At 35.0% G+C, this 13,300-nt stretch overlaps 1 protein-coding gene across 1 annotated transcript in view; it reads right to left on the reverse strand.

The window, feature by feature from the left end:
• Positions 1–1,431: 1,431 nt before the first annotated feature.
• LOC148949676 (serine/threonine-protein kinase 40-like) overlaps positions 1,432–13,300 on the reverse strand; it is a 111,223-nt gene continuing 99,354 nt past the window's right edge. Inside the window, exons 12-13 of the mRNA XM_089092754.1 lie at positions 6,965–7,149; positions 1,432–2,499 (exon numbers count right to left, since the gene is read on the reverse strand). Of these exons, the coding sequence (XP_088948880.1) occupies positions 2,377–2,499; positions 6,965–7,149 (308 nt within the window). The 3' untranslated portion in view covers positions 1,432–2,376. The remainder of the gene's footprint in view (positions 2,500–6,964; positions 7,150–13,300) is intronic.

Raw genomic sequence — 13,300 nt, forward strand, 5'->3', positions numbered from 1 at the left:
AGAGTATGATTGGTAGAACCGTAAGCATATTTCATGTCATTTTAAGATACGTAAAAAAGTTAAAAAAATACCATGTTAAAAAATTCAAGAAAGTATTTACAAATTGGGGAGGGGACTCTTTGAGGTTGGAAAATGGGTTTAGGAATGACATTATGAATGGAACTTGTTCAGAAAAGATATAATCACGCCATAAAAAAGTATTAAAAAAAAAATGGAGAGGGGAACTCTTTGGGGGGGGGGCCCGGGGAGGGTGTTTGGGGGACCCTTGGGGGAGGGATGTCCCTTCTGTGTCTCAATGCACAAAAAAAGTATAAAAAATAGGGGAGGGGAGGGGGGGGGAGGTGGGAGGAGGAGGAGGAGGGATGAGGGGAGGGGAGGTGGGAGGAGGAGGGAGGAGGGAGGAGGAGGAGGAGGAGGAGGAGGAGGAGGAGGAGGGGAAGGGGGAGGAGGGAGGAAGAGGGAGGGGGGCCCTTTGGGGCCAGGGGGGCCCTTTGAGGACCGGGGGAGGGCCTTTGGGGTCCGGGGTGCCCTTTGTGGTCCGGGGTGCCCTTTGTGGTCCGGGGTGATCAAAATCTCTTGCGACCCCAGAATTATGTTACGTGACCCCATTTGGAGTTCGCCATCCACAGTTTAAGAAGGCCTGATCTAAAGCATTAAAATTCTGTACACTTTTTGTTCTTAAGCAACAGTGACAAAAACAGTAAAAATTTTAAGTAGCAAAAAGACAAAGCACGAAGCGCTGGGATATTGCCGTCGAAAAAAATTGGAAAAAAAATTACATAAAAAATCCCAAGGTACAAGCATTGAAACTTGAAAATTTTGTCATGTATAAGTGATTTAGTCTTATGTATGGTCATCTCCAGTCCTTTGGCCAACTAGTCACTGTTTTGAAGTACTGGGGACTTCTTGATTTTTGGTGTGAATTTCACGCCTTGATTTCATTTCTGCTAGTGTAACCAATTATGTCAAATGAACATACCATATGCAGGTCGACTACGTTGTGCTATTGCGTTATGGGAACGTTTGCTCGTGTTTGTAACGGTTTTTGAGCATATTAATTTTTGTTTTTATGACTTTATTTTTGGTTTCTTGAGTTGTATACCACACGCATCCACATACAGACCATGTACATATATGCATGTGCATACATACATACCATACATACAGGACATGCTCTATACCACTGAAACTAAGAAACGATATAAAAATTAAAAATCTTAATTAAGGACAATTATAATTGTTTAATTATCATAATTAAGTTTTTTTAAATTATCATTAAATATATATTAAATACTATTAAATAATTTATCTAATTATCAACTATTTTAATTGTCCAATTTGCATTAACATACTTTAATATTGGAGTATATTCAATAATTAGATATACGAAATATTTTAATGTTCTACGCACAAAGAGAATTCAATTATAAGTAAAAATTTTACCATAAGAGCATTCAAGTAAAAAAAAAAATTATTTGAAAATTGTTCCACAAAAAGAAAATTCTTAAAATTCATACAAAAAAGTCAGAATATGTAACTATCTCAAAAGAATAGGGAAATTTTATAAAAAAAACTATACTATACTAGAGCTAAAATCTTTATCAGAAGTGCTTCAAATAATATAAAAAGCAAAAATATTCGAAAACTATTCAACAGAAAAAAAATTCTTAAATTCTTACAAAAAAGTCAAAATACGTAATTATCTCAAAAGAGTATGGAAATTATACAAAGAATTCTTCCTCAGTTAAAATCTTCACCAGAATAGCTTTGATTCTGATGAAAAGAGAAGTTATTCGAAAATTATTCCATAAAAGGAAAATTTTTAAATTCATATAAAAAAGTCAAAGTATATAGTAACCTCAAAAGAATATAAAAATTATATCAAAAACTGAACCATAGTTAAAATCTTAATCAAAAGACCTTCAATTCATATAAAAAGAGAAATTATCGAAAAATTCTTAAATTCATACAAAAAGTCAAAATACGAAATTAACTCAAAAGAATAGAAAACCACGCAACAAACTGCACTATAGTCAACAAGTTTAAGAGAAGTTTGAATTTTACCGAATTTTGGCAACGTTTTACGACTATATTTGCTTCTTTGAGGAGAAATTTTTAAATACATTAAATTTTGCGGAAATATTTTATTTTGTTTGCTTTCTAATTTATATAAATTCACACTTAAAGAGAAACTATTTGAGAAAATTCTTAAATCCATGGAAATTTGCTGTCCATTTCTTAAATCCATGGAAAGAGAAAATTCTTAAATCCATGGAAAGAAGTCAAAATACGCAATATCAAACGAATAGAGAAATTATATAAAAACTATACTGTAGTTAAAATCGTCGTCAAAAGAGCTTCACCTCCGGAACAACTTTAATTCATATCCAGAAGAGCTTCAGTCCCATTTATTTGAGTTGCAGTATCGTCAATTGTGACTGTTTCGGACGTGTTTTCGTCCAGAGGTTCAACTCTACTAGATAAATCTGTGTTTCCAAGCTACAAAAAAGTAATATATTAAGTTCAGACGCATAGATTTCAAGAAAATTCTTTACATACAAAACGAAATGAAGAAAGGGTATAGAGTATAGAAGAATAAGAGTACACAGTATAGAGTGTAGTATATACGAACAGATATAGTATCCCAAATAAGAAAGAGGAAAATAGAAAAAAAAAAATTCTCTAATAAAAGTCTGCATATTTGGCTTCCCTAAATTAAACCAAACAAAAGTTGATTTTGAAAGACCAAGATTTGGATTACAAGCATTGTTAATTTTTGACGAAATTTGTTAAGTTTTGACGTTAATTAATTAATTTAATTTATTAATTTATAAATTAAAGTTAATTTATAAATTAAACTTTATTTTATAAACTTTATTTTATAAACATTTTTATGATAATGTGAAAATACATATCAGCTTCACCAACTAAATTTCATCAAATGTTCCCTAAAAAAAGTGAAATTTATTCTTGATAAAAGGAATGAATCCATTTTTTTTTACTAAATTGACAAAAAAAAAAGTTTGTCTGATTTGTTGCTATTACACGGTGATTCGGACCTTTACTAATGAAACAAGACTTTTTTTGTTATTTTCCACTGTATTATTTTGAGATATTATACCTGTTTTTCTACACTTTTATTTTGTTTTACTTGTAAATGTAAAGGCAGTGTGGTCTAAGAAATTACTTACAAAATCCTTTAAGGATTTCATTGATATTTTTAATCTGGAAATTTTTGGAGAATGTAGTATAATCTAGCACGGGGCCAGCAGCTTTATTATTTAATTTTTTTGGGGGTGACCCCTTGAGTTCCCAGAGACCCTGCGAACAACTTATATTTTTTTTATATTAATTTTTATTTTTTATACTATTTTTATTGTTATATTTTTTATATTATTTTTTATTATTACAAAAATTACCATTTTTATTATTAGTTTTATATATTTTTTTTCAAAAAGGATAATTGTTCAGGTTTATCAATATGTCATGAAGTGGTACAGAAAGGACAGTAATTTAATTTAGTTTTTATATTATTAAAATATAAACCTGTGTTTACTAGATACTACTAAATAAATATGTGTATCCAAGCAACAAAAAAATATAATATATTAAGTTCACCCGCATAGATTTCGACAAAACGCTTTAAGGACTCAGTTGATATTTTCAACCTGAAATGTTTTTGAGGATCTGCACAATGTGGCAAGGTGTATGCAGCTTTTTCATTTAAGAAGAGATTTTTTTAGGGACACACTTGAGTTCCTGCAGACGATTTATATTTTTCTACTTATATTATTTCTACATTAATAGCTTTTTTTTATTCTTAAAATATATTCTTTATAATATTTTTACACTAATTTTATTTTTTTATTAGTTTTATTGCATTTTTTAAATTTATTTTTTCTTTATTTTTTTTTAACTTTTTTTATTTTATTTTTACTTTTTTCACTTTTTTTACTTTTTTAAACTTATTTTATTTTTTCACAGGGTTCAGGTTTGTAAATATGTCATGAAGTGGTAAAAAAAATAACTGTAATTTAATTTTACTTTAATTTTTCGGGAAGGGGGGAGATGATTAGTGTTTATTATCAAATTACTTAATTGTATGTCCTTGGTTGTCTTATAATAGTATATATTATTCATTTATACTATAAAGTTGTTAGAAAAACCTTAAATGTTTTTAGAGTATTTTCTTCTAAGGAAAACATTATAGAATTTCTAGAAAAATTTTCAAACTGAATATAGGGAAAAAAGCCTTAAAAGAGTTCACAAAGTCCTATCTGTCTGAGCGAAGTATTAGCAAGAAGAAGTTTATTACTGAGTAATTTCTAATAGTTATTATATTATAGTAAATAACATATACTATATAATATAATATAGTATATAATAATGCATAATAATAAATCATAATAATTAATTTGTAATAGTATTGAAAGAAAACACAAAGTGAAGAATTAATCGTAGGTTCGATAAAATTACTAGATAACAATTTTTTCTGATTTTTTTTTTATTTTTTTTTTATATATATATAAACATACAATGAGAAATAACAAGCAGATATTTATTTTGCAAAAAGCTATACCAAACAAAAGAAACCTTAAATAATTACTAAATCATAAGTGAAACGAATACTAAAGCTAAAAAAAAAAAAAAAAAAAAAAAAAAAAAAAAAAAAAAAAGCACAACACATGAAGATATGAAAAGATATTAATACGATTAGCGATGAGCGTATCCAGGGGGACAGTGTCACCCCCTAGAAAACTTGATCTCCCATATTTATGAAAAAATACTTTTTTGGAAATACCGAGGCACCGAGGCCTCGATGTTTATAAATGCCTCCCGCTGACTCATCCAGGTTCTAAAAAAGCTGCATAAATCCATCGCTAAAACTACATTCGACCGAATAAGATATCACTATCTACTACTTGTATCCATTTCCCAAAAATCTTCATCTCTTAGTTTTGACAGCTCCTTAAGTTCTCACAGGAAATAAAGCAACAAGCTCATTCAAAAATTCTCTTTTTTTATTTTTCATAAAAAAGTATTATTATTTTTAATTATTTATTTTTAACATTTTTTTAAGGAGTTTTTTAACATAAAAAATTTTATTTATTATTGATTATTTTTAATGAGTCTTACTTTAACAAAATTATACCAGGATACACCATTTTTAACTGAGAATTCTTTATACTCGCACAGGAAATGTAATAAAAGTCTACTTATAGATTCCAATTTTAACCATTATTTTTTAGAAGAAGCCGGTAATATTAGAAAGGAAAATCAAGTCCTGAAAACTAAATTATTCATTTCTAACAAACTTCTCACGGAAAGCTGTCTATTGCCTAACTGATTAGAGCCAGGGTCCCTAAATTTCTAAAAGGATACGATCCATTCCTTACATCCATCTTCTCGTCCAAAACATTCATCACTTAATTAGGACAAGCAGTTGGATTAACACAGAAAATAGAACAATATTTCTACAATTATCACTAACAACAAAAAAACACAGCATGAAGCCACTTAGGCCAACAAACTCTAATCTGCACAATTCTAATACAACTACCCCTGACAAGCCATCACAGCATCAAGCCATTTAGACAAACACACCTTGATAAGTACAATACTACTGCAACTACCACTAAGCACCCATCACAGCATCAAGCCGCTGAGCCAACACACCCTGGTCTCTACAATACTACTACAACCACTAATAACCCACACACAGCATGAAGCTACTTAGGCCAACATAACCTGATCTCTACAATACTGCTACAGGTACTACTAACACCCCAACACAACATCAAGCCACTTGTGTCATCACACACTAATCTCCACATTACTACTACGGCTACAACTAACAACTCATTACAGTATCAAGCCACTTAGGCCGACACCCTGATGTGTGCAATACTGCTACAACTACCGCTAACAACCCAACGCAACATCAACCCATTTAGGCCAACACACCCTAATCTCTACAAAACTACTACTACTACCATTAACAACTCATTGCAGCATCAAGCCACACACCCTAATCTGCACAATGCTAAAACAACTAACACTAACAACTCGTCACAGCATCGAACCACTTACGCCAACACACTTCAATCTATGCAACACTACTAAACTTACCACTAACAGCCCATCACAGCCTAGAGCCATTTAGGCTAACACACCCTAATTTGTACAATACTAAAGCAACTACCACCATCATCCCAACACAGCATCAAGCCGCTTAGGTCAACACCCCAATCTGTTCAACGCTTCATTTTTCATAGCCTCATTTTTCATTCTTTCCCATGGAGATTAACTGCCTAATATACTTTCTTATGACCTCTTCCACTTTAATTCCAGGGTATCCTTCGGGCAGTCCCCCCCCCCTAATAGGCGTCCCTGTTACTACCATTATCTCCAAGCTGTTGCATTTAAAAAATCTCCTGGTGCTTCATTTTAAAAATTTACACAAGAATTTACAAAAATACTTTAAAATTTTGAGCAACTGTTAATTGCAAGAGCTATTAATCGAGGTCATTTTTGTCATTACCTAATTTTGTACAAGATTACAAGAATTTTGGCCAGTTTTAATAGTTTATTGAATTTTGAATAGATTTTGTTTATTTTTTTTTTCTCCCTGTATAAATACAAATTTCGCCAGGGATTTTGTCACGAATCTAAGATTTATGACAAAATCAACAAATTTTATATTTTTCATAGTTTTTAGTATATTGTTCCTCTATATAAATATTTAAATAAAAATATAAAGTTTTACCAAGATTATTGGAATTTTCGTCAACAGACTAGGTCGGCACCAAAGCAGTATTGGAACAGAGCCTGGATTTTTAGGAATTTCTAAGATTTCTGGATTTTCTGGAATTTCAGGAATTTCTGGATTTTCTAAGATTTTTAGGAATCTGGGATCCTAAAAAAAACTCAGAAAATTCAACAAAAAATAAAAACTGAAACTTACAGTGCTAATGGAGCCTTCAGATGGATTTTGAATTCTACTCATGACGTCCTCACTGATTTCTGTAATATTTGATGTCGACTCTCCAGCAGCAGAAAATAGCTCCGATAGATAGCTCTGCATTCTCGGAAATGACGGAGTCTCTTGGCTACTATTTGGTTGAAGATGGCAGAGGCGCTGAGTTCTGGCTAATATTGGAAAGAAGGATAAGTATACATGCATTAAAACAGACAAAAAACTAAAACATTCTTAGACCATCCTGCCTTTCCATTTATGATTAAAATCCAAATAAAATATAACAACAAGCAGTATTCTTCATTAAGATAGGGAAGGTTAAGAAGAAAACATTGCAACATTCTCATTTCATTTTAATGAGCATTATAAAAAATTCCATCGTCATGTTTTTTATTTTCATTTTCAATTCAAATGAATTTTATTCCGTCTTAGGACCTCTCATTTCTTTAAAATAAAATATCTTTCTTCCTAAATGGATGCCTCAAACAGATATCAACGCCAAGGTACAATGATGGTCTGGTGCGAGCCATACTTCCAAGTTTTACTGATGATACCCAGTTTACAATGGCGGCAAAAACAGAAGCGGATTTGAAAAATGGCATGAAACAAGGAATGGTGATAATTGAGAGGTGGATGCGAGTGAAAAAAATAAAACAATGTTAATGTTATATGGCAGAAGTGCAAATTACTATCCATGGATGGAAAAAATTGAGTTAGAAAATGGAAGTATAAAAAGTATTGTAAAGCATCTTGGTGTCATGGTAGATGAATGTCTAAGTTTTAAAGATAATATTGCATTTATAAGAACTAAATTAGCCAAAAATGTTGGAATTCTGCGGAAGCTGAAGAGTTTTTTCCAAAAAATATTATTAGAATGTTGTATTTTTCTCTTATTCATCCATATTTTTTGTAGTGTATTACAGTCGTCGACGTTCTCTAGCCATTTATATCCGCTCCGTGTGTTACAAAATAAAGCTGCAAGAGTTTTGACCAATGATTTGTTCTACATTTTGGTAAGATCTAGGTATCACCAATTGGAAACTTTACCATTTTTTGGCTTGGTTGAATTTTATGTAAGTTTCTTTATGCATAAATTCTTTCAAATTTGTTACCTGTATGTTTTTTGGAGTTTCATAATGAAAGGGAACATAGTTATGAAACTAAAAATCTGGAATTGGTTCGAACGCCGGTTCCAATTACTACCAGATCTAAGTTTTCTATTAGGTATATTGGCCCTGAAGTCTGGAATAGGCTTCAGGCGGAAGTAAAATGATAGATGGCTCTCGCGCCGTTGAGGCTGCAAGTCATTCTATTCTAGTTTAACTTGTTCAGTGCCTTGAAATACTCCTCCCTTTGCGATGAAAGTGATATTAATCAAAACTGTATTAATAGTGCTATTCTTTGTGACTGAGGTGCTGAAAACTGGATTGATCAATGCAAAAAAGGTACTTTCATTTCTTTTGCTGTTTTGGCGCCATCTGTCATAGCCACACTCGTCACACTGAGAATTTATAAAAATATAGATGACGTTCCCGTCGTGCGCAAGCGAACAAGAAGAGGACGCAGAGGTGGCAGAAAGAAATTTAAGATTGATGTGTTAGTCACCTACGGACGATTGGACAGCCAAAAGCCTAAGCGTGAGAGTTGTTTAGTCTCAATCCCACGCGTGAGCCTACCGCCCAGGCTGATTCCTGACAACAATACTCCTACCAATGAGTTCGGGTCTGATTGTCCTCCAGTATTATCACCGCAGGTTCTCTCTTGTAAACACCAACTTCCAAACTTCCTTCTGAGCAACGTCCGCTCACTAACGAATAAAATGGATGAGTTAGATGTCATTCTACGTCAGAATAACATCCACATCGCCACAATTACTGAAACATGGCAGCTCGACGAAACAAGTTGAAGGATAGCTGGTTACAAGGTTTTCTTGAACACTAGAACAGACAGGATTGGCGGAGGTGTTGCCCTGTATGTACGCGATGATATCCCCTGCAAATATTTAGATAACTTCAATGACCCTAACCATGAAACGATCTGGGCATTATGCAAGCCAAAACATTTACCACGAGATGTCTCTTGCATCATTATTGCAAGTATCTACTATCCTGAAAGCGCCAAAAACAGACGGCTGTTGGTATCCTACCTTCAGTCTACGTTAGACACATTACGTCAGCGGTATAGCCGCCCGGGCTTCATAATAGCTGGTGACTTCAACCAAACAAAGAAACAATGGCTTGCCAATACGCTGGGTATGTCACAAGTGGTCAAGATACCCACCCATGTGACCGGGAGCACCCTTGACCTTATTCTTACAAACCTTGCTCCATATTACAAAGACGTGTCTTCGAACGGGCTATTGGGCAAATCGGACCATCACACTCTGCTGATGAAGGCAAAAAGTGAAATCAGGAAGCTTAAGAAAATAAAAGTACTCCGGAGACCTATCACGAAGTCTGCTATTAATACGTACGGAATGTGGGTCGGTACTCACTGCTTCAGCGAAGTATACAACGAAAGCGATGTCAACAGAAAAGCAGAAATATTTCAGTCCCTACTCTATGACAAATGCTTAGAAGTTTTCCCGGAAAAGCAATTTGTTGTGAGCAAATCTGACAAGCCCTGGATCACTCCAAAAATAAAACAGCTGATTCGCGAAAAAAACACTGTAAGGCAGTCAAGTGGTGACACAACGTCGTTACGATTATTAAGAAACAAAATAGTTAGCCTTTGTCGCGAGGCAAGAAAGTCCTTCGGAAAATCCCTTTCGGACCCTGAAATAAAAAAGGATCCCCGTAAATGGCACCGTCTAGTGAGGCAGATTGCTGGAAAAACAGTATCATCCAGTATCCGTATTCTGAACGATGATGGGTCACTCGTGAGTGCAAATGACGTCAACAATTACTTTACTGATATTTGTACATCCTTTCCTGCCCCAACTAACACTGAAATAGAGAATCTACTGTCAATATGCCCTGACGAAGGTGAAATCGAAATAGTTGAGTATCAAGTTTTCAAAGAGCTGAACAAGTTGTGTCCATCCAGTAGCTCTTTTCATGAAGAGCTGCCTATAAGGTTAATACGAGAGTTCTCTCTTTTCCTGGCCAAGCCACTTGGACACATCATCAGCGAATGTTTCGCCCAGTCAACTTTGCCGTCGTGCTGGAAACGCGCATTTGTGCGTGTTATACCGAAGACTAAAACACCCAAATGTTGCAACGAGTTACGACCGATATCAATCACATCTACCTTTGCAAAAGTCACCGAGTCATTCATCCTGCGTGAATTGCTCAAGAAAACGCGGGAAAACAGACCGTTACCAGTATGGCGGCCTCAAAGGTTGCAATACCTCGATATACCTCGTGCGCCTAGTTGACATTATCTTTAAGTGGCTTGACAAGGGCAGTACCTTCATCGACCTAGCTCTCACCGATTTCAGGAAGGCATTTGACCTGATTTGCCATCTTACGGCAGCAAAAAATATGCGAGCAATGGGCGCACAGAAGGGGTCTCTTGCATTAGTGATGAGCTTCCTTCAGGACAGAATGCAGTGTGTATTTCCATTGTTTGAAGGTGACTTGATCTCATACTGGTCTAAACTTACCTGTGGAGCCCCTCAGGGTACAAGACTTGCTGGTTTCATATTTATCTCCCTCATCAACTTCTTCCTTCAGAATTTCGAAGAGCGACTCAAATTCGTCGACGATTTATCATTTGTCCTCAAATACCTCGTCAGAGAAGATGTAATCGAACGTCAGTTCAGCGAGACCCTTCTGGCATCCTTCTCTGAGGACTGTGAACGTTACAAGTTGACACTGAATGCAGATAAATCAATGATCCTCAGGTTTTGCCCCTTAAAACGTGATCTGGAATTCCCGCAAGTCCCTTTCCCTGTTGTTCCATCTGCAAAAATCCTCGGAGTCACATTATCGATGGACTGCACATTCACTGAACACGTGGAGAAGGTTATTAAGGCTGGCAATGCATCATTTCAGATCCTAGTCCTGATGCGCAGGTTTGGCTGCGACACTCAAAGCCTAAAAAATGCCTATATTACGTATGTGAGACCTCTACTCGAATATGCCGTCGCTGTCTGGGGACCTTTTGTCCAGAGCACCCACTACCTTTGCGATGACCTTGAATCTTTGCAGAAACGAGCTGTTAACATAATCGTTGGTAACAGAAGTGACGACAACAACAAACTCTTGCAAGAACTGAACCTTGAATCTCTCAGCGACAGACGATTATCACTGATCATGTCCCTCGGCAAGTCACTGCTTTCTTCGCCCCATCACAGACTGATCCTCCCACCTGATGCTCCTGTTAACCAAAGAACCAGATCCCAGTCGAAGCTACAACCCCCTGTCTGCAGGACCAACCGCTACAAAAACACGTTTGTCCCCTTTTTCGTAGAAGCATACAACAAGACTTAGTGGTATTTGAATTCACGTGTTAGTGTTTTTATAGTGTTATTTGTATTTTTTTTTTTTCATATTGTTGTAAAGACGACATAAATTAGCCATGGCTACGCTGTTCGATCTTAATAAACCTATGTCTATGTCTATGTCTATGTCTATGTCTAAAATGTAAGAAGGTCTTTGAAGAATTCCTTGCTTCTTTGCGACGTATTTGTTTTAACCAGTATCGCAACCATGGATTGAGTGATTGATCTGGGAGTGAGTATATGCTTGTGAGTGTTAAAAGAGAGATTGATTCATGTGTTGATTGAGGAGTGTCGCTATGTGTAAGGAAGCATGATGAATGGTAGAATATGAGTGGGGGATTTTTTTTATTTTTTATTAACAAATGGGTCACAAAAAAACAACATAGAAACTTTTACAAAGTGCTAAAAAAATAAAACCGCATATAATACTAACAATATACAAATAGGTCCCGACGCATATTAGCGTATTTGGAATGACCCAAAAAAAGGGATACTTCAACTACTTATGCACTAATACACTTCCTCGGGGGAATAAAACTCTTTGACTCCTCCTCCCCTGCCCCACCCCTACTAAACAATTAATCAACATTCGAAAGATAATAAATTCCTTTAAGTTCCCTATAAATATATTATTTTTAGAATCGTTGACTAAATGTTTGGTAGGGCTGGGAGGGGGGGAGGAGGAGCCAGATTTTTTTGTTTGTTTTATTTTTCCGAGGAAGTGTATTAGTAGCTGATGTCCTTTTTTGGGGTCGTCCCCAACATGGTAATAGGCGTTGGGACCTATTTTGATATTAAGAGTTAATACTTAGTTTTGTTAGTATTATATGGACATTTCAATGTTGTGTTTTCTTTGTGTGACCCATTTGTTAATAAAAAAAATAATTATGTAGGTTTTGCATCTTTTCTTCGTATTACAAAGCTGCGAAATGCATTTGGACTTCTTGTTTGCTGCAAAGCACGTTACAACAGGCGTAAACACGCCAGATTCTATAGCTCATTCGCTTTCCCACATGTCATCGCTCTTTCCCTTTTCTGGAACATCTTTACATGCACTGACAAAGTATAAGGTCTATTTACTTCAGATATACGAAATTTCTCTTAGAAATTCCCCTATGGCCTAGAAACAGGCAGCTGATTGCCAATTATGGTTTGGCTAAGCCCCTGGAGGCAGCTAAGAGTCGCCGCGAAAGAGTTTTGAAAGGCTAGATCAGTGTCGTGTACTCTCCCAGATTGAGTGCAAGTTTTCTTTTGCTGGTGTTCTTGTATGTACGTTGTTTTTTTTTTCTATTCTTCTTATTTGCTCCACTACAATACCCTCGTATGTTTTATGGGCCATAAAAATGTTCATTCAAAAGAGTAAGCAAGTGCCAACTATTTCTTTCATCATTCAACATTATCAGCTTAAATATAAAATATATAAAACATATTATAAAATATACATTATAAAAAATATACAAAGGCTTTCTTGAATGAAAATCAACAAAAGCTAACATTTGTTGATGACGCTGGTATCGAAAAAAAGACTGTTTTAGTAACTAGCCTCGTTTTAAGACTGTCTGCTGGTAAAGAACTGAGGCTATATCGCCAGGGGCAGATTGAGGGGCATATGTCCCTCCCTTTAGAGGTTAAAAGCTGCACTGATTATAGAGATGGGGGGGGATACCATTGGTGGAGGCAAGTTTCGTAGATAAACCTTCCAAATACTAATTATGTATCCAACTTTGTCTACACCTCAGTCCACAAAAAATAGACACTTTATTGATGTACTAACAGTGTTTACGGTGATTACACTAACGGATTAGTGTCTGTTGACTTCATAAGAAAAATTAAAGTAAGTGATACAATTAATTCACAAAATCATGGGATTAAAGCTGAAA

Source organism: Artemia sp. Qi Xiang Cuo, chromosome 8, assembly GCF_049724085.1.
Source record: "Artemia sp. Qi Xiang Cuo chromosome 8, ASM4972408v1, whole genome shotgun sequence".
NCBI lineage: Eukaryota > Metazoa > Arthropoda > Branchiopoda > Anostraca > Artemiidae > Artemia > Artemia sp. Qi Xiang Cuo.